At 44.5% G+C, this 24,452-nt stretch overlaps 1 protein-coding gene across 4 annotated transcripts in view; it reads left to right on the plus strand.

Annotated features, from left to right (window-relative positions):
• Positions 1 to 289: 289 nt before the first annotated feature.
• Positions 290 to 24,452, plus strand: part of PDXDC1 (pyridoxal dependent decarboxylase domain containing 1) — an 80,586-nt gene continuing 56,423 nt past the window's right edge. The window contains exons 1-3 of one of the 4 annotated variants that reach the window (XM_069734111.1): positions 361 to 548; positions 12,083 to 12,129; positions 23,404 to 23,477. In XM_069734111.1, the coding sequence (XP_069590212.1) occupies positions 23,404 to 23,477 (74 nt within the window). In that variant the 5' untranslated portion in view covers positions 361 to 548; positions 12,083 to 12,129. Of the gene's footprint in view, positions 549 to 12,082; positions 12,130 to 23,403; positions 23,478 to 24,452 lie in introns of all 4 variants that reach the window. The other 3 variants (XM_069734109.1, XM_069734108.1, XM_069734107.1) reach the window with 3 other exon arrangements.

A 24,452-nucleotide genomic window follows, 5' to 3' on the forward strand; every position in this document is an offset into this window, starting at 1 on the left:
AATACACTGTGATATGAGACACCCGTGATATGACACACCCGTGATATAATACACCGTGATATAATACACTGTGATATGAGACACCCGTGATATGACACACCCGTGATATAATACACCGTGATATAATACACTGTGATATGAGACACAGGCCGTTATCACATGGATCTGATATGACAGAGGAGACGAACTGTCTCACTCTCCAGCAGTGATTGGCAGGTTGGCTCCGCCCAATTACTGACGTCATCCACTCCCTCAGCCGTTTACATTCCGGCTGTTAGGTGACAGCGCCAGTACGGTGGCCGGCAGAGGCCATATCGCCTGTAGTCGGCTATTCTGCGCGTTCATGTGCTCCCAGTAGAAGGCGCTGTGGACGCGCAGGAGCGCTGCTTGGAAACGTCAGCGCTGCCAGCGTGGAGACACGGGGCTGACCGGAGCAGGGAAGGAAGGCGGAAGTGCTGACAGGGAAATACTGCTGGGGAGAAATCCGAGGAGCCAGGCACCGGCGGAGAGCAGCAGCCAGCATGCAGAGCCACAGAGCCTTCCCTCAGGTAGAGTGCTGGGTGCCACCTGCTGCCCTGTGTGCCGGGGCACAGTGCGTGGTGTGTGCGGCCACCGTGGACACATCCCAGGGTGATCACAGTGTGATGTGTCAGGTGACCTGTGATAGATATGGGCTCCCACCGGTCGCCCCCGTACCTGAGCTGTGGCCGGTGATCTGCCTTCTTTCCCCCCAGGTGCACGTATTGTAGGTTAAGCAAATACATTGTCTTCTAGGTCACTTTTTTGTGGCTTTTCCTCTTTTTTTCAAAAAGTATATTAAATTCTTTTTATTGTGTTACCCAAACCTCAGCCCTATCTTAGGCCAGGGTCAGACGGGCATAGGAAAGAGAGTCCGGGGTCAGGCTGGCGCAGGAGAGAGTGAGTCCGGGGTCAGACGGGCGCAGGAGAGAGTGAGTCTGGGGTCAGGCGGGCGCAGGAGAGAGTGAGTCTGGGGTCAGGCGGGCGCAGGAGAGAGTGAGTCTGGGGTCAGGCGGGCGCAGGAGAGAGTGAGTCTGGGGTCAGGCGGGCGCAGGAGAGAGTGAGTCTGGGGTCAGGCGGGCGCAGGAGAGAGTGAGTCTGGGGTCAGGCGGGCGCAGGAGAGAGTGAGTCTGGGGTCAGGCGGGCGCAGGAGAGAGTGAGTCTGGGGTCAGGCGGGCGCAGGAGAGAGTGAGTCTGGGGTCAGGCTGGCGCAGGAGAGAGTGAGTCTGGGGTCAGGAGGGCGCAGGAGAGAGCGAGTCTGGGGTCAGGCGGGCGCAGGAGAGAGTGAGTCCGGGGTCAGACGGGCGCAGGAGAGAGTGAGTCCGGGGTCAGACGGGCGCAGGAGAGAGTGAGTCTGGGGTCAGGCGGGCGCAGGAGAGAGTGAGTCTGGGGTCAGGAGGGCGCAGGAGAGAGCGAGTCTGGGGTCAGGAGGGCGCAGGAGAGAGTGAGTCTGGGGTCAGACGGGCGCAGGAGAGAGTGAGTCCGGGGTCAGACGGGCGCAGGAGAGAGTGAGTCTGGGGTCAGGCGGGCGCAGGAGAGAGTGAGTCTGGGGTCAGGAGGGCGCAGGAGAGAGTGAGTCCGGGGTCAGACGGGCGCAGGAGAGCGTGTCTGGGGTCAGACGGGCGCAGGAGAGAGTGAGTCTGGGGTCAGGCGGGCGCAGGAGAGAGTGAGTCCGGGGTCAGACGGGCGCAGGAGAGAGTGAGTCTGGGGTCAGGCGGGCGCAGGAGAGAGCGAGTCTGGGGTCAGGAGGGCGCAGGAGAGAGCGAGTCTGGGGTCAGGCGGGCGCAGGAGAGAGCGAGTCTGGGGTCAGACGGGCGCAGGAGAGAGTGAGTCTGGGGTCAGACGGGCGCAGGAGAGAGCGAGTCTGGGGTCAGGCGGGCGCAGGAGAGAGCGAGTCTGGGGTCAGGCGGGCGCAGGAGAGAGCGAGTCTGGGGTCAGGAGGGCGCAGGAGAGAGTGAGTCTGGGGTCAGGCGGGCGCAGGAGAGAGTGAGTCTGGGGTCAGGCTGGCGCAGGAGAGAGTGAGTCTGGGGTCAGGCGGGCGCAGGGGAGAGCGTGAGTCTGGGGTCAGGCGGGCGCAGGAGAGAGTGAGTCTGGGGTCAGGCGGGCGCAGGGGAGAGCGTGAGTCCGGGGTCAGGCGGGCGCAGGGGAGAGCGTGAGTCTGGGGTCAGATGGGCGCAGGAGAGAGTGAGTCTGGGGTCAGGCGGGCGCAGGGGAGAGCGTGAGTCCGGGGTCAGGCGGGCGCAGGGGAGAGCGTGAGTCCGGGGTCAGGCGGGCGCAGGGGAGAGCGTGAGTCCGGGGTCAGGCGGGCGCAGGGGAGAGCGTGAGTCCGGGGTCAGGCGGGCGCAGGGGAGAGCGTGAGTCTGGGGTCAGGCGGGCGCAGGGGAGAGCGTGAGTCTGGGGTCAGGCGGGCGCAGGGGAGAGCGTGAGTCTGGGGTCAGGCGGGCGCAGGGGAGAGCGTCCAATACTCATTCAGGAAATTCCTGCTGTTTACCCCCTCCTCACCAAGTTTCCGCCTTTTACCCCCGCGTGACATTTAGTAATATGTAGACAATCCAGCTTCCTTTGTTAATAATGGCGATGTATCCATAAAAATCAAATGCTACACGGAAGCTGCAGTTTTTATCTGCTTTTTTATTAGTTTTTTTTCCTATGCATCCATAGACTTGTATAGGTGAGTCTCCTCCACAGTACAGGCGAGTTCATGATGAGAGGGGTTTTTTTTTTTTTGGCCACACAGTACGTGTAAAACCTGCCATCTGAACAGATATATTGCATAAGGTTCTTTCATATCGCGTTCTGTGTCCTCGTCAGGCATACGTTCGAAATCCCCCGCAAAACTGTGTCCGCACGCATGCGCCGACTTAGCCATAGACTCTAATGGTAATGGCAGAGCATATCTACTCTCTGCCGCACACTTTTTACGGAGTGTGCGCCTACAGGAGCAGACGTTCAGACCTGGTAGACTTCTGAGTGTCCACCTCCTGTAGACGTACACTCCCGAAAGTGAGGTACAGTAGCGCGCACATTCGCTCTGGGACCATTCCAGGTTTTTTTTTTTTTTTTTTACGAGACCAATTTTTAAAAAATCTGACCACTGTACCATAAATGTGGAAATAACTCTGGAGCTTCAACATATCCCAGTGATTCTTAGATTGTTTACATGACACATTGTATTTTATGATAGTGGTAAATAAGTTTTTTAGTTTATTTCCCAAAATATTTATTTACAAAAATATCAGAAACTTGACACAAACTTAAAAAAAAAAAAGTATTAAAAAACATTAATAAATATAATTTCCCTCATGTCGGCTTTACATCAGCACCATTTGTAAAACGTTTTTATTTTGTTAGCATTTTAGGAGGTTTTAAAATGTAGCTGCAATTTTTCCAAGGAAATTTACAAAATTATTTTTTTTCAGGGACCTATCCAGATTTGAAGTGACTTTATGGGTCCCATATATTGGAAACCCCCGAAAAGTGATACCATTTTAAAAACAGCGCCCCCTGACACATTGAAAACGGCTGTCAAGTGGTTTATTAACCCTTCACGTGCTTTTCAGGAATTTAATGCAAAGTGACATGATGGGAATGAAAAAAGTGTATTTTTACCACCTAAATGTCGCTAACTTTTGAACAGTTTGCTATAACCGTCAGTCTCTAAGGCCGCTATTTGGTCGTGAATTGCCATTGCAAACATCAGGACCACAAAATCATGATCTCAGGGTGCTGATGGGAATAAAGAAGAAGCCCCCACACTTTGTTAACCATTCATATGATGTAGCCACTATTGACAGCAGCAACTAAGGGGTTCAACCGATATGGACGGTGCTAACACTGATCGTGGTTAATGCAGCCAGTTGTCAGCTATCGTGTACAGCCGACAGCTGCTGGATTGTCACCAGTATGGGGATGCTATTCCCTTATATCTCAGGTCAGGAAAAAGACGTATTGGCGGTCATTAAGGGGTTAAATATACAATTTGGTGCAGTTTTTCCTGCAGCGTCCTCTGGATTTACTGTTGCAGCATATCCGGTCTTTGTAAATCTACCCCTGACACTCCCCATGTGTTGGATGATGGAAATTGTCAGATTTGAGTCTGCAATCCATTGACAGGTTGCCATAAACAGCGGCCTGGATTCTTTTGATGAGTTGATTGGGTAACACAGGGGCCTGTGCAGCTCTTGCATTGATATACAGGGTAGCTTATATCTGCAAGAATGGTAAAATTAAATCCCAGAAATACCTTTTAAAGTTTTTTTTCTTATTCTACAAAGCAACGCCATATTGCTAGAATGTGCTGTTGCTTCCTTTGCTGAGAATTCCCCATACTTTCTCCGTCAGTCCGGTACATTGCCATTGCTCCACTATTGACGGGGCATTTCAGAATCCTGTATTCTGGATCAGCGGTGGTCCTAGCCAGGGCCGATTCTAGTCATCCTGCTGCTTAAGGTGAAAATTGAAACGGCGCCCCTCCCTGCAGTGGATAAGTACAGTTTTGTCATTGTTTTTTGGGGGTTCGGTTTTTAAGGAACTCTTTTTATTTTAAAGATGACCGGTCAGCATGATTCTCCAGGTCAGTACGATTACAGCGATGCCAAACGTGCATAGTTTTTATTTATTTTAGTGGTAAAAAAAAATTCTTAAGTTTGTTAAACTATTTTTTTTTCTCTCCATTTTCTGCAACTCACAACTTTTTAATTTTTTTTCATTGCTGGAGCAGTGTGCCCGCTTGTTTTCATAGTACACGCAACATTTTGATCCCTCTTTTGTTTTTATTTTGTTGAGGTGACAAAAAAATGCAATTCTGAGGTTTTTATTTTTTGTATCTTTTTGCGACATTTTCCTTATGGATTAGTCATATTTTAATAGACCAGGCTTATGTAAATGTGGCAATACCAAATTTGTATTTTTTTTTTCATTGAGGGGGGGGGAAAAGGTGATTTTGAATTTTTAATTTATTCTTGAACCCTCGACCGTCAGATCACTTACTGGTATACTAGATACTACAGTACCATGGTACTGCAGGATATAGGACACATCACAGTCACCTATGAAGCCTATGGCTGAGCTTCACAGGAGAGCAAAAATGGCAGCGACTGGCAAACCTGTTGGTACCCTGCGGTTAGATTGCAGGGGGTGATGGGAGTCGGTGAACCTTGATAACTCCATTTACATACCAATGTCAGAAATTGAGGCGAAATGAGACCCTGGACCCATCAGTCGGATCCACAAGTTAACACCTATCCAAGCTTTTATTGTTGAGAATAATCCTTTAAATCAGTGGTGGGCAATTTATTTTTCCAATGGGCCACATGAGAGACCATGACTGTTGTGGAGGCCGAACCAATAGGCTGAAATTAATTCTGCTCAATATTAATATCAACATACAATATAATTAGAAAGTAATTATAGTGAATCATTTAATATTGAGCAAAATTAAGTATGTTGACAGCCTCGTATATACCATATGAGCCCGCACACCACCCCCTGTATATAGCATGCGCCCTACATAGCCTCTCGTATACAGCGTTAGCCCCCCATATACAGTGTGAGCCCCCACATAGCCCCCCATATACAGTGTGAGCCCCCACATAGCCCCCCATATACAGTGTGAGCCCCCACATAGCCTTCGATATACATACAAACATCCGATACACATGGGAAATAAAAAAATAAATCTCTTCGCTCCTGTCCCCCCGACATTCTGCTCCTGTCTCCAGTGTACTGACTCTCTGCAGTGAACAGTTGATGCGATGAAATAACGCCATCTCGTCTGCTGTCTCCCACGCTGTTTGGAGCCACCACCGCCAATATATTCACCGCTGTCTGCATCCATAAAATGTGTATAGCGGTGACAGCGGGGGAGGGCACGGTGCGGCCCGTGGACCACTGTTTCAGCCCTCCGGCTCTCTCGGACCGCGGTTTGCCCAGGTCTGCTCAAAATAGTCCAAATGACTTTGCAGGTCTCACCCTATAATTAGCTCCAGGAACGGGGAAACCAGTTCCTAATGTGCCACTTTCTGGTTTGGAAACGTCTGATTTATCGATTTTATAATCTTTAGGAATGTCAACTATTTTGACTAACCACGTTGACCTGCAACGTTCCCATTGCCTGGTATTTGCCGCCTTTGCTGACATTTTACATGGGTTTTGTTACTACGATAAGAGGTATGGCTGCAGTCACATCATGACGTTCACGTATAATGGAGGCATGACAGCTGTCCGGAGCAGTTTACAGCTACATACTTGATAATAGTGACGTATATTTGACAGCAGATCACGCTTCTGACTGCACTTTTTTTTGTATTCAATATTGCTGAACATCCTGACAGTCCCCTTGTGAAGGGACCCATGGTATTTCCAGAGTCTTGGGTGATCCGCAGGCCACTGGCAGGGTTATTCTCTTTGAATGCCGTTGTGTACCACAAAAATGAATGGCGAATGGCTCAAATGGACACGTGTATAGTAGACTTGTAGTGGATGATGGCTGTGACCAGTTAGGCTACTTTCACACTAGCGTCAGAATCTCCCCGTCGCAATGCGTCGGGCAGAGATTCCGACGCTAGCGTTTAACGCACTGCACAACGGAGGCAGCGGATGCATTTCTCCGGCGCATCCGCTGCCCCATTGTGGGGTGCGGGGAGGAGGGGGCGGAGTTCCGGCCGGAAAAAGCGGTCCGTCAGGAGCAAAAAACGTTACATGTAGCGTTTTTTGCTCCCGACGGTCCGCCAAAGCACGACGCATCCGTCGCACGACGGATGCGACGTGTGGCAATCCGTCGCAATGCGTCGTCAATACAAGTCTATGGGGAAAAAACGCATCCTGCAAGCACTTTTGCAGGATGCGTTTTTTCTGCAAAACGACGCATTGTGACGGATTGCAGTTAACGCTAGTGTGAAAGTAGCCTTATCTGGTGGCTACAGCAACCTGACCCCAGATTCCAATACGGGGCAGTGATTCCCCGATCGTTCGTTCCTGATCGCTGCTCAGTGTGAACCTGCCCATCCTGCAAACGAGAAAATCGTCCCTTGTAAATAGAGCTCGCACTGCCGAGATCTATGCGCACTGATCGATTTATTACAGATCGCTCAGTGCACATCGTTTCCTTTGGTCTGCCTGTATAAACGATGTCTACTTCCTTATGATCTTGAATATTGAGTACCGTACTTCCTTATTACTGGCACAAAGCTGTGCAGAAAGCAAGGTTCCTCAGTAATACAGGCATACATTGGAGGTTTGTACCTGGGCGCTCTGCCAGTTGGTATAAAAGGGTTACCAGTATATAAAAGTATTATTGGTCTTGGCTCATATTCACTTGGGGGTCTAGAAACTGTGGGCCTGATACATCAAAGCTTTTAATCTAGAAAACTCTCGTAAAATGCTTTGGAAAGTTACATACATGCTAGCCACCTTAGGGAGAGACCCAAGTTGGGCTAAATGTAGCGGGACGAAAGAGACCGAAAAGCCCTCTACTTAAAGGAAATACATAGTGGATGCTTTCCTGAAACGGAAAGTACTTGCAAGCAGCATAATACAAAGAATAGCAGGTTTACCCAGAATCCTTTGCAGTAGGCGGAGCTATGCAAATCATCTATTTCCACCCCAGTCTAATCCACAGCGCTTGGAATCGCCAAGCGTGCAATGCTGCGGATTAGTTTCTAAATTTACACAGCCAACCAATTCCTACCTGTGGACACGTGTTTCGGGCTTTAGGCCCTCATCAGCACAGGGCTGGAATTGGTTGGCTGTATGGAGTGGGGCTCGGTGAGCAAGCATCCACTATGCACTTTGGAAAGTTACAACATTTTTGAGTAAAATTTTGCGACTTTTGCCATTTTTCACTCTAGTTTGAAGCAGCTCTGCCAAGATAGACCGAGCTGGGGAGGGGCTGTGGCGGGACAGGGCATGGCTACACCCGGCCATCAAATTTAACAAATGTGCCAGCGTTCCTTACTCCAGTCCATAACAGTAATAGCGTTTCTGGCAAGATGCACACCACTGAAAAGATGCGGACATCTCTTCAAGGGAATCTGTCAGCAGGTATTTGCTATGTAATCCGAGAGCAGAGAAGGCTGTGCTGTGCGCCGGGGTTATAAATCGCTCAACTGAGCTCTGCTAGATCTGCAGTAGATGAAACTGTGACTCTTATCATAACTGCTGCACCCAGTCAACCGACACATTTCTGGAACAGGGTCTGTACCTCTACGTCATGGTGCTGTCAGTTTACATAGCAAAAACCTGCTGACAGATTCTCTCTAATGAATTTTGACTCCAGGGTACCTTTCATTAAGACTGGCATACGTAACGCCAGCCTTAAAAGGGCTTGTCCCACAGTCAAAGTACATTTTAATCCATAAATCTTTGGAACAATAAGGCTAGGTTCACATTGCGTTAATGGCAATGCGCTGACGGGATCCGTTACATAGCGGCACTAACGCTATGTAACGGATGCGTTAGCGCACCCATTAACTGCCATTATGTAGCGCATCGCTAACACATGTCATAATCGGCATCCGTTAGTGATGTGCCGTCATTCTGTGACGGACCCTCGGACGCAGTCTGCAGCGTTTTCGGGTCCGTCACCTCTAGCACAGATAGAGCATCTGCGCTAGCGTGATCGCATAAACGCGATCTTTTTCGGCACTTGCATTAACGCAGTCCGTTAAACGTATGCGCTGAACGGACTGCACTAACGTAATGTGAACCTAGCCTAAGTTTCACAATTGGATGTGTTAAAAAAAAAAATGTTCCTGTGCTGAGATAATCTTATAAATGTGCACCTGGTATGTACTGTGCAATGGCTGTTTCTGACTGTGCAGGGACAGAAACATTTGCTCCTGTGATAAAATAGGCAGGGTAATGTTTTACCTCACAGAAAGTAGCAGCTGCGAGCCATTACTATGTCATCTATACAATCACGTATTCCTCCTCCCCTGGCCAGGAATTGTGGTATGTGCTGACCATGTACTGGAGCAGCTGTGCATGGTCGGACACAGCCCTTACACAGTACATTGCACATTTATAAGAATCTCACTTTTTTAAATATTGCAATGGAAAATTCACAGCGTAGTACCAGACCTGCAGAAGTGATAAGGTTTGACCAAATCTCCTTTACACACTGTAAAGATTTTCAGTTCTGCATCATGCCGATTTGTTCTGTTTATTTTCATCGTGGATCTTACGTAATTCATTGTAGAGGAGTGAAATCACTAGCAAATTTGCAGCAAAACCCGCATTGTACTTGCATATTTTCTGCTGCTGATTTGCAGAGGAAATGCCATCCTATATAAATTTAGGGTGAATCCGAACTGCAGAATTTGTGGATTTCCCTTGCAGATTTGCACAGTTAAATCCGTAGTGGATTGCAGTATTTTCGCCAAGTGGTTGAGATTTTAGAAATCCAATGCACATACTGGATACCATCAGACCGGAATTGGTGCACATGGATTTGTTGCAAATGAGGTCAAAAGTGAACATATATTACGCAATTAATCTACAAATAATGTAGCATTGCAGATTTAAGGAATCTGTAGTAGTGATGTGTGAGTATACTAGTTGCTCGGGTTTTCTCGAGGATGCTCGGGTGGCCTGAGTAGTTTGGCGTGCTCGGAGATTTCGTTTTCGTCGATGACGTAGCTGCATGATTTGCGGCTGCTGGACAGCCTGAATACATGTGGGGATTCCCTAACAAACAGGCAGCCCCCACATGTATTCACGCTGTCTAGCAGCCGCAAATCATGCAGCTGCGTCGACAAAAACTAAATCTCGGAGCACTCACAAATACTCGGAGGACAGCCAAGCACGCTCGGGAAATCTCGAGTAACGAGTATACTCGCTCATCACTACTACAGATTCCGACCCGAGCGTGACGGCCTCCTAGAAGAATATGCCAGTCCGTGCATTGCAGTCTGTGATCGGACCCAGCTGTACACTCACACGGGACACCGCCACAAATTCCGGACATGGCTCGCTCATGTGCATGGCAGATGGGAACAGTAACCGCATCTATCTGCCCTAGTCTGCTGCATCAATTTAACCCCGTACTGTAATAGTTTGCCATGCGTACCTGACAGATCCATATGTATAATTTCCATATGCACTTACTGAGCTAATGAAGCCTAAATTACTGGCAAAAACACTTCTACCAGAGGAAAATGTTAAACTTAGATCTGCATATTAGGAGATCTGAAAATGAAGGAAGGAACATTGCAGACTGAAACTTGGCGTCATTTTTGTGTCAAAGGCGATCTGCTCTAAAGTGATAGACGTTGCATCTGTTCAACTCTGGGAAGCGACCCGAGTTCACTCTGCCGACGTGATCTCTGGCCGTCCATCCAGTCACGTCCTGGAGATGAGAAATAACCCTACTAGTGATGTCGCTCCATTGAAACCTATGGTATGCCTTGATGGATTACATTGCTAGGATTTCCTCCAAGCGCTTCATCTTCTACTGTCTGACAATCCACTTTGAGCTCCATAAGTGCGCACTTTCCCGTAGGTAATACTGAGCTGCCATTGTGTGCATGCTTTATGCCTGTAGCTATTCTATGTACATTATTATCTCCAAATCCATGGAATTACCCTGCAAGTGTTGCCATGTCTCGCCTTCTGTATGCCAAGAATATGGAAAGGTACAGCTGGGCTTCTTGTGATAGATATATATCCATCTATATCTCTATCTATATATATCTCAAGATCAGAACTAGGGCGCACTCCCTGGCAGTGAGATGTTATTTTCACAGCTGAACTTGAACAAGATCCAAGTACCAACCCCAGCATGACTGGCACAGCGTTCCCCACCAGACATACCGTTACAGTCAGTCATGACTTATCGCTATCACCCTGTACGTTTTCCGCACCCTGCCAGCTTGTATACATGACCTGCATATTGCAGACACCTAAAATAGAAAAAACTTCCGCATTCCTTCCCAGGGTAGTTTTGCACCATGTTCTTCAGTCTGAATAATCTGAATTATTAATCTTTTGCTCTGGTCCGTATGTAGGTCACTGTATTTTCTTCTTTGTGAAACACCTGCGATGGCCTGTTTGTTAGGAGAGGCTTATGAGTGTAGCAGAGCTGAGTGCGCTGTGATCGTGATAGGTCTATTGCGAAAGCAACAGAAAAACGGCACAAGCGATAGTCTTAGGTCTCGTTTATTTTCGGTCCAAGTACAATCCAACAAAACATCGGATCGCGCTCGCACCAATGTTATTCCATGGGGCCTTGCACATATTTTGTTTTATTTTTTTTTCTTGGACCGAGTCTGTACGATTTGTATCCATAAATTTTGATTGCAAACTAATAGGTCCCCCCCAAATTTGTGGAGAAAAAAGTATATCTTATAGTAAAAAAAAAAAATGGTAATTAAAATCTGTGGATCCTTTTTGCTTTTATGATCTCATCACTTATTTTTCAATCATCTACATATTTCCCAAATAGAACCAGTTAATGAAACCCTTAAAAAAAAAAAAAATAATAATTCTGTACATGATCATGAGGGCAGTCATCTTGTCTGCCCCACTACTCGGACAGCCCCATCTCAATCCCTGCTTTCCCCCAGTTCATTAATATCACTGATACTCCCCTCCGGTGCTGAAGCCATTCCAGTGGTGTCAGTGCGGCTTCTCTCGGGGCCCAAGTGTCATGTCACACGATTACTGTGGAAATCAGCGCTGCCTCTGTTCTCCTCTGAACATGGGATCCTTTTAGTCTGGAGATGTTCGGGGAGCGTTTTCTAGATATGCTCTGTGACCAGTGCAGAGGTCATTATGCAGGGAGGGGGAGGAGGTGAGCTGTGACCATCACCTATTGTGAGAAGTGGATCCTATGTTCACCGATCCTCCGAGTCAGGTAACTTTATTAACTTACAATAAAATCTTCACGGCCGGGGGTGTTGAAAATGCATAGTGTCCTGTGTTCTCTATATATGCATGTCAGATGCTACCGTGCCTGCAATTGTAATGAGATGTCTACAGAAAAGTGAACTGTCAAACTTTTATTGTGCTCAGTGGCCAGGGTGAAAAGCTGTCATATTTCAGCTTGGTTTTTTTTTACCTACCATAGATCATACTGTGGGAAACCCCCCACTAAATACGGTATATATTTATACGGTAAGTCATTTTCCAATGACACATTTGTTTTAACTCTTCACACACCTTTGCTGCACTCTGAGGTTGTCATCAGACCAAGGAATACTCGCTCTCATTTAGGCTGCCGTCACACTATCAGTATTTGGTCAGTATTTTACATCAGTATTTGTAGCCAAAACCAGGAGTGGGTGATAAATCCAGAAGTGGTGCATATGTTTCTATTATACTTTTCCTCTGATTGTTCCACTCCTGGTTTTGGCTACAAATACTGATGTAAAATACTGACCAAATACTGATAGCGTGACGGCAACCTAAGACTTTTAGATGATTGTAAAAAAGTAATTCTATACTATTCATTTAAAAGTTCAAATTATTTTTTTTCCCCCTTTGTTATTGTTTATTGCAGCAGCAGATGATAGTCAGTAGTGAAAACTCTGGTTATAGCATTGGCCGTGTCAGAATGACGTATGATCTGTAAATCCCACAAATAGCATTAGTTGCTTCCTTTTATAGGGTACAGATAACATTTACAAGTGTGGAAGTGTCAGCTTCTTATGTCAGCACTTCCAAAAATCCACAGCTCGCCCTCTCGCTACGTCTGGATATACTGTGGACGGATACCTAAAGAATGGAGGAAGAGATGGGACACGGGGGATTGTCTACTATAGGGTCAATCTCCAGGAAACCCCCCCATCGTAGGTGGGATGGCTCTGTACATTGTATAGTGGAAGTGAATGGTACTATAACTTCTCATAAGCCCAGTTTGTATCACTGGCCAGCGTTATTGCAGACTCGTGCGCACTGCTTTCCTGCTAGTGATTTTCTTCTGTGTTTGGCTACTATCCACGTTGTTTATTGGGAATCCGAAATGTGTTTTCAAGCTTGACCAAGGCTCAGGCTTGTGTTGTCTCTCCATGCTTTACACTGCAGCTCTGCTTGTTCAGATTAGGCTACTTTCACACTAGCGTCATACTCGGCACGTCACAGTGCGTCGGGTCGACCTACTGACGCTAACAGTGAATGTGCCGCACAACGGGGGCAGCGGATGCATTTTTCCAGCGCATCCGCTGCCCCATTGTGAAGTGCGGGGAGGTGGGGGCGGAGTTCCGGCCGCGCATGCGCGGTCGGAAATGGCGGACCGTCGGCAGCAAAAAACGTTACATGTAACGTTTTTTGCAGCCGACGGTCCGCCACAACACGGCGCAACCGTCGCATGATGGTTGCGACGTGTGGCAAGTCAAATGGGATGCAAGTCAATGCTAATGCAAGTCAATGGAGAAAAAACGCATCCTGCAAGCACTTTTGCAGGATGCGTTTTTTCTACAAAACGACGAATAGCGACGTGCAGTGCACGACGCTAGTGTGAAAGTAGCCTTAGCTGCTCTGTATAAACACAAGGTCCTCACCGAGTGCTTGGAAAGCTGATTATATTTTTACAAGTCTCTGCAACTTGTGTTTAAAATGACTGTCTTTCATGTAAGGCTCCGACCAGTGATTCCTGTTCTTCCGGGTGTGCAGGGGGCAGAGTACACCAAGATTACAAGAGGCAAATGTCCCTCTCCTGAGATCTGTCACTCTCGAATACTTTAATCTACAAGTGTGCAAAGGAAGATAATTAGAAGCCTTATATGTGAGATATACATTAGTGATTTATGTCATGTATGGAAGGCCGTCTGCGTCACAGGGCACACATGGAAGGCTTGCTGTAATGTCTGGCAAATGCTGGATATTTCCTTGAGCCTCTGTTTACTGAAGGCCGGCGGCTTTGCATGTTCAAGAAAATATTGTTTATTTGTGACCTCATGCGGATGTTACTTCCTTGCACAGCACCCTGTGCCCAACACTCCAGTGATCTCAAAGGGCGAGTCTGCAGAGACTTATCTGTGAGCCAAAGTAGTAATAAAAGCACCGAGCAGAGAGCTGCAACTTATACTGAGATACTTACACTGTTCATTCATGCCTGCCAGTTTTAATCTACACTTCAAAGTAAAAAGGTGGGTGATTGTGACCACCGCTGGGTAATACATTTTTAATAAATTCAGGCGAGTAGCAAAAAAAGGAAAAAGATACTCGCTTAATGGACTCGCGCTGCCGCTCTATACTTCACTGAGTGTCCCCGGCCAGTGTCCTGGCCGCTTCTTCTGGCAAGGAACATCAGATGGCTGCAGTTTATCTGCAGAAGCCATGTTTTGTCTGGATACAAAATTCAAAAAAGGACTGAAATGCAGCGCTTCTGGCAAAACAGAGTCGCAAAGGAACACGGATTCTTAAAGCTTACACTTTGTGAGTGGTGTGCCTGCCACTCACCCGCAGTATACCCTTTATATCTCATTCTGAGACTCTGCATACCATAATAACTATGAAGCAACCGAAAAATAACAAAAAGGAGCGCTAGCCAACCAGAGTAACAATAGATCATGGAACACAGAGAAAAGGTGACACTTCACAAGAGGCGGTGGGGCCGCAGGAGCCTTCCCCGGCGCACGCTGGGGCCGCAGGAGCCTTCCCCGGCGCACGCTGGGGCCGCAGGAGCTGATCTCTGATGAATTAATCCAAACCTACAGTGCCATGTGGAAAACAAGTGTGGTATAAAAAGTTGTCCGTGCACGTCGTACAGATGGCAATGTACAACGCTTTTGTACTGTCACGATGTGCAGGCAATGCGGGGATCTTCCTTCAGTTTCAGGAGGCCTTGATCAAGGCCCAGATATTTTGAAGTCGGGATGACCCCAGTACTTCTGGAACTGAAGGTGCCCATATTGTACCAGGGCAACATTTCACAGGAGGACTCCTTCAAACTGGAAAGAGAAGAGGGGCCCAAAAAAGTGCAGAGTGTGTTATAAAAGAGGAATAAAAAAACACTACTTGGCAATGTGACACCTTCCTTTAAATACCTATACAAAAAAGACTTTCAAAATCTACCACACATTAATGGGTTACTAAGTTTATTTCTAATTTATTCTAATTTCTTGCACAACCTAATGTATATACGGTAACTCACATATGGATTCCTGGTATATTCTACACAACTTGCATATGCCAACATATAAAATGTGCATGCCAGGGAAACACCAGATCAATTCCAATATATTGTCACTTGTGGGGGGGTTCTACTGTTTTCGCGCCTCAAAGAGATGTGTAGACTTTTTTTCTTTTTAATATTAACTATCGATAAACAGCCTAAAAATGAGCCAAATTTATCACAATGGATCATAGTAACATAGTAACATAGTTAGTAAGGCCGAAAAAAGACATTTGTCCATCCAGTTCAGCCTATATTCCATCATAATAAATCCCCAGATCTACGTCCTTCTACAGAACCTAATAATTGTATGATACAATATTGTTCTGCTCCAGGAAGACATCCAGGCCTCTCTTGAACCCCTCGACTGAGTTCGCCATCACCACCTCCTCAGGCAAGCAATTCCAGATTCTCACTGCCCTAACAGTAAAGAATCCTCTTCTATGTTGGTGGAAAAACCTTCTCTCCTCCAGACGCAAAGAATGCCCCCTTGTGCCCGTCACCTTCCTTGGTATAAACAGATCCTCAGCGAGATATTTGTATTGTCCCCTTATATACTTATACATGGTTATTAGATCGCCCCTCAGTCGTCTTTTTTCTAGACTAAATAATCCTAATTTCGCTAATCTATCTGGGTATTGTAGTTCTCCCATCCCCTTTATTAATTTTGTTGCCCTCCTTTGTACTCTCTCTAGTTCCATTATATCCTTCCTGAGCACCGGTGCCCAAACCTGGACACAGTACTCCATGTGCGGTCTAACTAGGGATTTGTACAGAGGCAGTATAATGCTCTCATCATGTGTATCCAGACCTCTTTTAATGCACCCCATGATCCTGTTTGCCTTGGCAGCTGCTGCCTGGCACTGGCTGCTCCAGGTAAGTTTATCATTAACTAGGATCCCCAAGTCCTTCTCCCTGTCAGATTTACCCAGTGGTTTCCCATTCAGTGTGTAATGGTGACATTGATTCCTTCTTCCCATGTGTATAACCTTACATTTATCATTGTTAAACCTCATCTGCCACCTTTCAGCCCAAGTTTCCAACTTATCCAGATCCATCTGTAGCAGAATACTATCTTCTCTTGTATTAACTGCTTTACATAGTTTTGTATCATCTGCAAATATCGATATTTTACTGTGTAAACCTTCTACCAGATCATTAATGAATATGTTGAAGAGAACAGGTCCCAATACTGACCCCTGCGGTACCCCACTGGTCACAGCGACCCAGTTAGAGACTATACCATTTATAACCACCCTCTGCTTTCTATCACTAAGCCAGTTACTAACCCATTTACACACATTTTCCCCCAGACCAAGCATTCTCATTTTGTGTACCAACCTCTTGTGCGGCACGGTATCAAACGCTTTGGAAAAATCGAGATATACCACGTCCAATGACTCACCGTGGTCCAGCCTATAGCTTACCTCTTCATAAAAACTGATTAGATTGGTTTGACAGGAGCGATTTCTCATAAACCCATGCTGATATGGAGTTAAACAGTTATTCTCATTGAGATAATCCAGAATAACATCCCTCAGAAACCCTTCAAATATTTTACCAACAATAGAGGTTAGACTTACTGGCCTATAATTTCCAGGTTCACTTTTAGAGCCCTTTTTGAATATTGGCACCACATTTGCTATGCGCCAGTCCTGCGGAACAGACCCTGTCGCTATAGAGTCACTAAAAATAAGAAATAATGGTTTATCTATTACATTACTTAGTTCTCTTAGTACTCGTGGGTGTATGCCATCCGGACCCGGAGATTTATCTATTTTAATCTTATTTAGCCGGTTTCGCACCTCTTCTTGGGTTAGATTGGTGACCCTTAATATAGGGTTTTCATTGATTCTTGGGATTTCACCTAGCATTTCATTTTCCACTGTGAATACCGTGGAGAAGAAGGTGTTTAATATGTTAGCTTTTTCCTCGTCATCTACAACCATTCTTTCCTCACTATTTTTTAAGGAGCCTACATTTTCAGTTTTTATTCTTTTACTATTGATATAGTTGAAGAACAGTTTGGGATTAGTTTTACTCTCCTTAGCAATGTGCTTCTCTGTTTCCTTTTTGGCAGCTTTAATTAGTTTTTTAGATAAAGTATTTTTCTCCCTATAGTTTTTTAGAGCTTCAATGGTGCCATCCTGCTTTAGTAGTGCAAATGCTTTCTTTTTACTGTTAATTGCCTGTCTTACTTCTTTGTTTAGCCACATTGGGTTTTTCCTATTTCTAGTCCTTTTATTCCCACAAGGTATAAACCGCTTACACTGCCTATTTAGGATGTTCTTAAACATTTCCCATTTATTATCTGTATTCTCATTTCTGAGGATATTGTCCCAGTCTACCAGATTAAGGGCATCTCTAAGCTGTTCAAACTTTGCCTTCCTAAAGTTCAATGTTTTTGTGACTCCCTGACAAGTCCCCCTAGTGAAAGACAGGTGAAACTGCACAATATTGTGGTCGCTATTTCCTAAATGCCCGACCACCTGCAGATTTGTTATTCTGTCAGGTCTATTAGATAGTATTAGGTCTAAAAGTGCTGCTCCTCTGGTTGGATTCTGCACCAATTGTGAAAGATAATTTTTCTTGGTTATTAGCAGTTATCATGATGGATGATCAACCAGGAAAAACTTTTACACCTTTTTAGTCTAACTTTATACCATCTATTGGTTGGCTTACTTTACACAAAAATATTTTGTCCCAAAATTGTAATGTGCTCCCTTTCTAATGAGCCATGTCCAACTCATTGGGTGAAACTTAAGGAGTACGGTATATAAAAGATGTAGTAATAAATGTTATTTATTTACTTTTTTGTAATTTATGTTGTATTTTGGTTAATATTGAGCCATATTTTTAATGTCTTCTATTGTGTCCAGTTCGTTGTCACCGTGACCTGTTGCTGGGTCAAGTGACCCAACCAGAGAAGACTACCTTACGTTAGGTGATAAGAATTCATTATATGGTATAGCCTCACCTGTGTGCACAGATGTGGCTGATGTATACCAAGGGTCAGCTAGTTGTTGGAGCAGTCTATGTAAAATGAGCACTGAGAGTATACACAGATTATGGCTGTTGGACAATGCCGGGAACCTGAGCCTGGAGTCCCTGAGCATGGAGTCGTGGCTATAGCCAGGAAGCAGGCCAGGTATCATGGTATTTGTATAGTCGTAGAGCTGATGCAGATTCTCATTGTCTACCTCCAGTGTGTTATTTTATAAAAGGAATATATATATATTTTTTACATTTTTTTTTTTCCATATTTAAAAGTCTATTGAGTTTTTGGTCCTGTTAAATTAGAATAAAAATAAAATGATCCTGCTCTTTACTGTGGTTTAGTTAGTCAAGCTTGATTAAAAAAAAATAAAAATAAATAAGTCCACATATATGGTACTGGTTCTCTCTTCCTGTGTTAGAAAGTCCCAGCTTTCCTTCATGTTGGCACTGAGAGCAGTGAGCATTGGAATAACTTAAAGCTTCAGAGTTCCAATGCAAAACCTAGAACTGCTTCCTCACCCTCCGGTATCAATGGGACCTCTCTAAAACCCATAGGTTACGTTCCCACAATGTGTTTTTGATGTTACAGATTTTCTGCAGCATTTCTGCACCTATTAGGCTATGTTCACACGTTGCGTTTTTTATGCGCTGCTCTCTTGGCAGTAAAGAAGCTGCTTTCAGGTTTTGCTGCGTTTTTTTTAGGATCCCAAAGTTCAGCTTTGCTGTCACTACAGAAGCATGAACACGGGTCACCAACGGGTCACATGCAGGGGCTTCTCAAAAAAAAATTAAATATCATCAGAAAGTTAATTTATTTCACTTCAGTACAAAAAGTGAAACTGATATTATATAGAGTCATTACAGAGTGATCTATTTCAAGTGTTTATTTCTGTTAATGTTGATGATTATGGCTTACAGTCAGTGATAACACCAAAATCATTATCTCAGTAAATTAGAATAATTAACAAAAACCACCTACAAAGGTTTCCAAAGCGTTTAAAAATGTTCCTTTAGTCTGTTTTCAGTAATAATAATCTTTATTTATATAGCGCCAACATATTCCGCAGCGCTCTCCACAATCATGGGGAAGACTGCTGACTTGACAGATGTCCAGAAGGCAGTTATTGACACACTCCACAAGGAGGGTAAGCCACAAAGGTCACTGCTAAAGAAGCTGGCTATTCACAGAGCGCTGTAGCCAACCATATTAACCCCTTCATGACCTTGGGATTTTCCGTTTTCCCGTGCTCGTTTTTTGCTCCCCTCCTTCCCAGAGCCATAACTTTCTTATTTTTCCGTCATTTTGGCCATGTGGGGGCTTATTTTTTGCGGGACGAGTTGTACTTTTGAACGACATCATTGGTTTTACCATGTCGTGTACTAGAAAACGGGAAAAAATTCCAAGTGCGGTGAAATTGCAAAAAAAGTGCAATCCCACACTTGTTTTTTGTTTGGCTTTTTTGCTAGGTTCACTAAATGCTAAAAATGACCTGCCATTATGGTTCTCCATGTCATTACGAGTTCATACACACCTAACATGACTAGGTTATTTTTTATCTAAGTGGTGAAAAAAAATTCCAAACTTTGCTAAAAAAAAATAAAAAAATTGTGCCATTTTCCGATACTCGTAGCGTCTCCATTTTTCGTGATCTCGGGTTGGGTGAGGGCTTATTTTTTGCGTGCCGAGCTGGCATTTTTAATTATAGCATTTTGGTGCAGATAAGCTATTTTGATCGCCCGTTATTGCATTTTAATTCAATGTCGCGGCGACCAAAAAAATGTAATTCTGGCGTTTTGAATTTTTTTTCTTGCTATGCCATTTAGCGATCAGGTTAATGCTTTTTTTTTTATTGATAGATCGGGCGATTCTGAACATGGTGATACCAAATATGGGTAGGTTCGATATATATATATATTTTTTTGTTTTAAATTATTTATTTTGAATGGGGCGAGCGAAAAGGGGGTGATTTAAACTTTTTTATATTTTTTTTTATTTTTTTCACTTTTTTTTTTTTTAAACTTTTTTTTTTTTCTTTTTACTTTTACCATGCTTCAATAGCCTCCATGGGAGGCTAGAAGCAGGCACAACGCGATCGCCTCTGCTACATAGCAGCGATCTTATGTTCCCTGCTATGTAGCAGAAAATCAGATGTGCTGTGAGCGCCGACCACATGGTGGTGCTCACAGCTATCGGCGATCAGTAACAATAGAGGTCTCAAGGACCTCTATGGTTACTATTCAGAAGCATCGCCGACCTCCATCATGTGACGGGGGTCGGCGATGCGATAATTTCCGGCCGCCCGGCCGGAAGCGGTAGTTAAATGCCGCTGTCTGCGTTTGACAACGGCATTTAACTAGTTAATAGGCGTGGGCACATCGCGATTCTGCCCGTGCCTATTACGGGCACATGTCAGCTGTTCAAAACAGCTGACATGTCCCGGGTTTGATGCGGGCTCACTGCCAGAGCCCGCATCAAAGCGGGGCTTCTGACCTCGGACGTACTATCCCGTCCGAGGTCAGAAAGGGATTAATGGGAAGTTGAGTGGAAGGAAAAGGTGTGGTAGAAAAAGGTGCACAAGCAACTACAGTCTTGAAAGGATTAAGAAAAGGCCATTCAAAAATTTGGGGGAGATTCACAAGGAGAGGACTGCTGCTGGAGTTATTGCTTCAAGAGCCAACTCAGATGTATCCAGGACATGGGCTACAAGTGTCGCATTCCTTGTGTCAAGCCATTCATGACCAATAGACAATGCCAGAAGCATCTTACCTGGGCACAGGAGAAAAAGAACTGGACTGTTGCTCAGTGGTCTAAGGTGTTGTTTTCAGAAGAAAGTACATTTTGCATTTAATTTGGAAATTAAAGTCCCAGAGTCTGGAGGAAGAGTGGAGAGGCCACAATCCAAGCTGCTTGAGGTCTAGTGTGAAGTTTCCACAATAAGTGATGGTTTGGGGAGTCATGTCATCTGCTGGTGTAGGTCCACTGTGGTTTGGGGAGTCATGTCATCTGCTGGTGTAGGTCCACTGTGTTTTATCAAGACCAAAGTCAATGCAGCCGTCTACCAGGAAATGTTAGAGCACTTCATGCTTCCCTCTGCCGACAAGCTTTTTGGGGATGGAAATTTCATTCTCCAGCAGGAATTGGTACCTGTCAACACTGCCAAAAGTACCAATACCTGGTTTAAAAACAACAATATCGCTGTTCTTGATTGGCCAGCAAACTTGCCTGACCTTAACCCCATAGAGAATCTATGGGGTATTGTCAAGAGGAAGATGAGAAACACCAGACCCAACAATGCAGACGAGCTGAAGGCTGCTATCAAAGCAACCTGGGCTTCCATAACTCCTCAGCAGCGCCATAGGCTGATCGCCTCCATGCCACGCCACATTGATGCAGTAATTGATGCAAAAGGAGCCCTGACCAAGTATTGAGTGCATTTACTGAACATGCATTTCAGTAGGACAACGTTTTGGATTTTAAAATCATTTTTCAAGCTGGTGTTATAAAATATTCTAATTTACTGAGATAATGACTTTTGGTTTTCATTGGATAATCATCAACATTAACATAAATAAACACTTGAAAACGATCACTCTGTTTGTAATGACTCTATATAATATGAGTTTCACGTTATGTATTGAAGAACTGAAATAAATTAACTTTTTGATGTTATTCTAATGTTGTGAAATAATTTTTTTTTTTAAAAGGGCAATTTGATCAAATTATTTAGGGGAAAAAGATTACCGGTATGTCTGAAAAACAGTGACTATTCTAAACAAAAACGTTCACATGAGTTTATGCAAAAATACATACGGTAATTACAAATGTAATCTTAGGGCAGCTGAATTGGTTGTGAATAGTTTATATAAGACATTGGCAGAGTATTGAGTTTGTAGGACACTGTTTACTTTCACACTTTGGTTGGCCACAGGTATTGTTAAATCTCACACCTTGGTCGGCCAATGTTTACTTTGTACACGACTAATTAAACTGTACTAATCCAAACTGCCATGCTAATGTGAGGAAAACAAGACATTATAGTTTAAACTTGGGGAAAGTCACAAAAATAAGTGGGTTTCACATACTGCTGTACCCGCTTGTTTTTTTTTTTTTCACTAAAAACACCGCAAAACCTGATACCTGTGTTTTTTACTGCATTTTTTGCACTTATTGCTTTCTATGGGCGAAAAAAAACACTGAACACTGACCTGCTGCAGTTTTCAAAACCATAGCAGTTTTTCAAATCCGTCAGGAAAAAACCTATTGTGTGTGCATGAGATATCTGAAATCTCATAGACTTTGCTGGTACTGTAAAACGCAGCTTAAAATTTGTAACGCAATGTGTGAATGTAGCCTTAGTTTGCTTGTGTTTTTTTCATGCGTTTTAATCACATTTTTTAAAGGGAACCTGTCACCTGAATTTGGCGGTGATCGGTTTTCGGTCATATGGGCGGGGTTTTCGGTCATATGGGCGGAGTTTTCGGGTGTTTGATTCACCCTTTCCTTACCCGCTGGCTGCAATATTGGATTGAAGTTCATTCTATGTCCTCCGTAGTACACGCCTGCGCCTGCCACTGTTTGCCCTGAGACCTTAATAGTTCAAGACATTCTTTTTTTGTTTTTTTTTGTTAGTACATTATCCATACAGAACATAAATACAATTACATTTTACACTGATGTGACCCAAATGCCTCTTACAATACAGTACAGTACAGGACGCCTGAGGGAAGAGAAGCCATTATTAATATATTACATACGTGATAATAACATGTAATTCTGGTGACAATCTATTTCTCCAAGATGGTTCATATTTCTTTTCATTATTTTCTTTACCATGAGTTTTTTACACATCACACGTTGTTAGGAAAAGTCTGTTTTTAGTTTATTCGGTGTATTGGATGTTTATTATTGGAGTTTTTTGCAAGCGTTGCACTCCTGTTTTAATCTATTTCTGTTACTAAACATTATCCTATTGGTAAATCGCCAGATTGGAAATGAGTTCAGGCTCTTTTAGAACTAATGGTGCAAATTACAGGAGGTGAAAGCTGTTGGCCATCAGTTATCTAAGAACCATGGACACCTCAAGGATAATTTTGAGTCCCCAAAGTCGCAGAGGTGACATCGTGTAGAGGCATACAAACTAAAGGATTTAAAAAAAAATCCTGTACTGTATTAAGAAACCGATGTTGTTTGGGTATTCTGTAGTTTTTCTCTTTGATATGTTACATACAATCAGCTGATTGTTACCTATTTGACAACTGATCTTGTATTGTTGTAGATGGTGGACCCAACCTTAGCGGAAATGGGGAAGAATCTTAATGAAGCAATGAAGATGCTGGAAGATGGACACACGTGAGTATTCATGGTTTATGGTTTGTCAAGTTGGCTTCAGAAATGTGTAATACCATCATTAATGCTCGTTATTTGAGGCTTGGCCTACCTGGTTTTTGATCTCGCACCGTGCAGAAATTCACTTGTATAAAACTGACCTCCTGTAGTATTTGCTAATTGTGGAGTGATGGTGGTTGGAGAACGGGAAGCGAACAGTCTAGACTCAATTTCTGCTGCATTATCCAGTCCGGCGGGAGAGCTTAAAGACTCTGGACACCCATGATGTGGAACACATAGTTTTGCATATGTTCCTTCAGTTAATAATATTGCCCTAAGTTCAGGCAGAAAGATTCTTTCTTTAATTTTCGAACCCCCTGATCCGCAGTTTAAAGCCTGTGCCAGATTTCAGATTTTTCACTTGTGGGAGTGTCTCTCCAAGTAATATAGGCTGGATGTGCAGTCTGTGTGTATCAAGGGAGATGCTCTCTTCATTATCGCATGTAACAGCACAGCTTCTATTCCGTACTTATTTGCTTTTCATGGGTTTTCCTTCTTTTCTATAACTCTTGTGTTACATACGTGTGGCATCTGTGTGCCGTCCATGTGCCGCATCAGTGTGGCACGTACCGGCACCTGGGGAAAGCGGTACAGTTCGCTTTGTTCCCAGATGCTGAAGGCAGCTCGGATCATTGTCGCCTGATCTCCCTGAGATCCGCGTGACCAGGCATTAATGATGGGAGTTGTATTCAGCACCCGCTGTGTACATCGTGTGTAAAATGATAATTATTAAAAAAAAAATTAAATAATGGTGTGGGCTCCTGTGTAATTTTCATAACCAGCCCACGGTTGGGGCTGATGTTACTAATTTGGGGAGGGGAGACCATATCATAAAAGGCTCCCTTATCAATAGCAACTCACCAGTGTTTGATTAACCTTTAATGGTTAGTTTTACAAGGGACCACAGAAAAAAAGACGTAGGGTCCCCCTATGAATTCT

This window comes from Ranitomeya imitator, chromosome 7 (assembly GCF_032444005.1).
Source record: "Ranitomeya imitator isolate aRanImi1 chromosome 7, aRanImi1.pri, whole genome shotgun sequence".
Taxonomy (NCBI): Eukaryota; Metazoa; Chordata; class Amphibia; order Anura; family Dendrobatidae; genus Ranitomeya; species Ranitomeya imitator.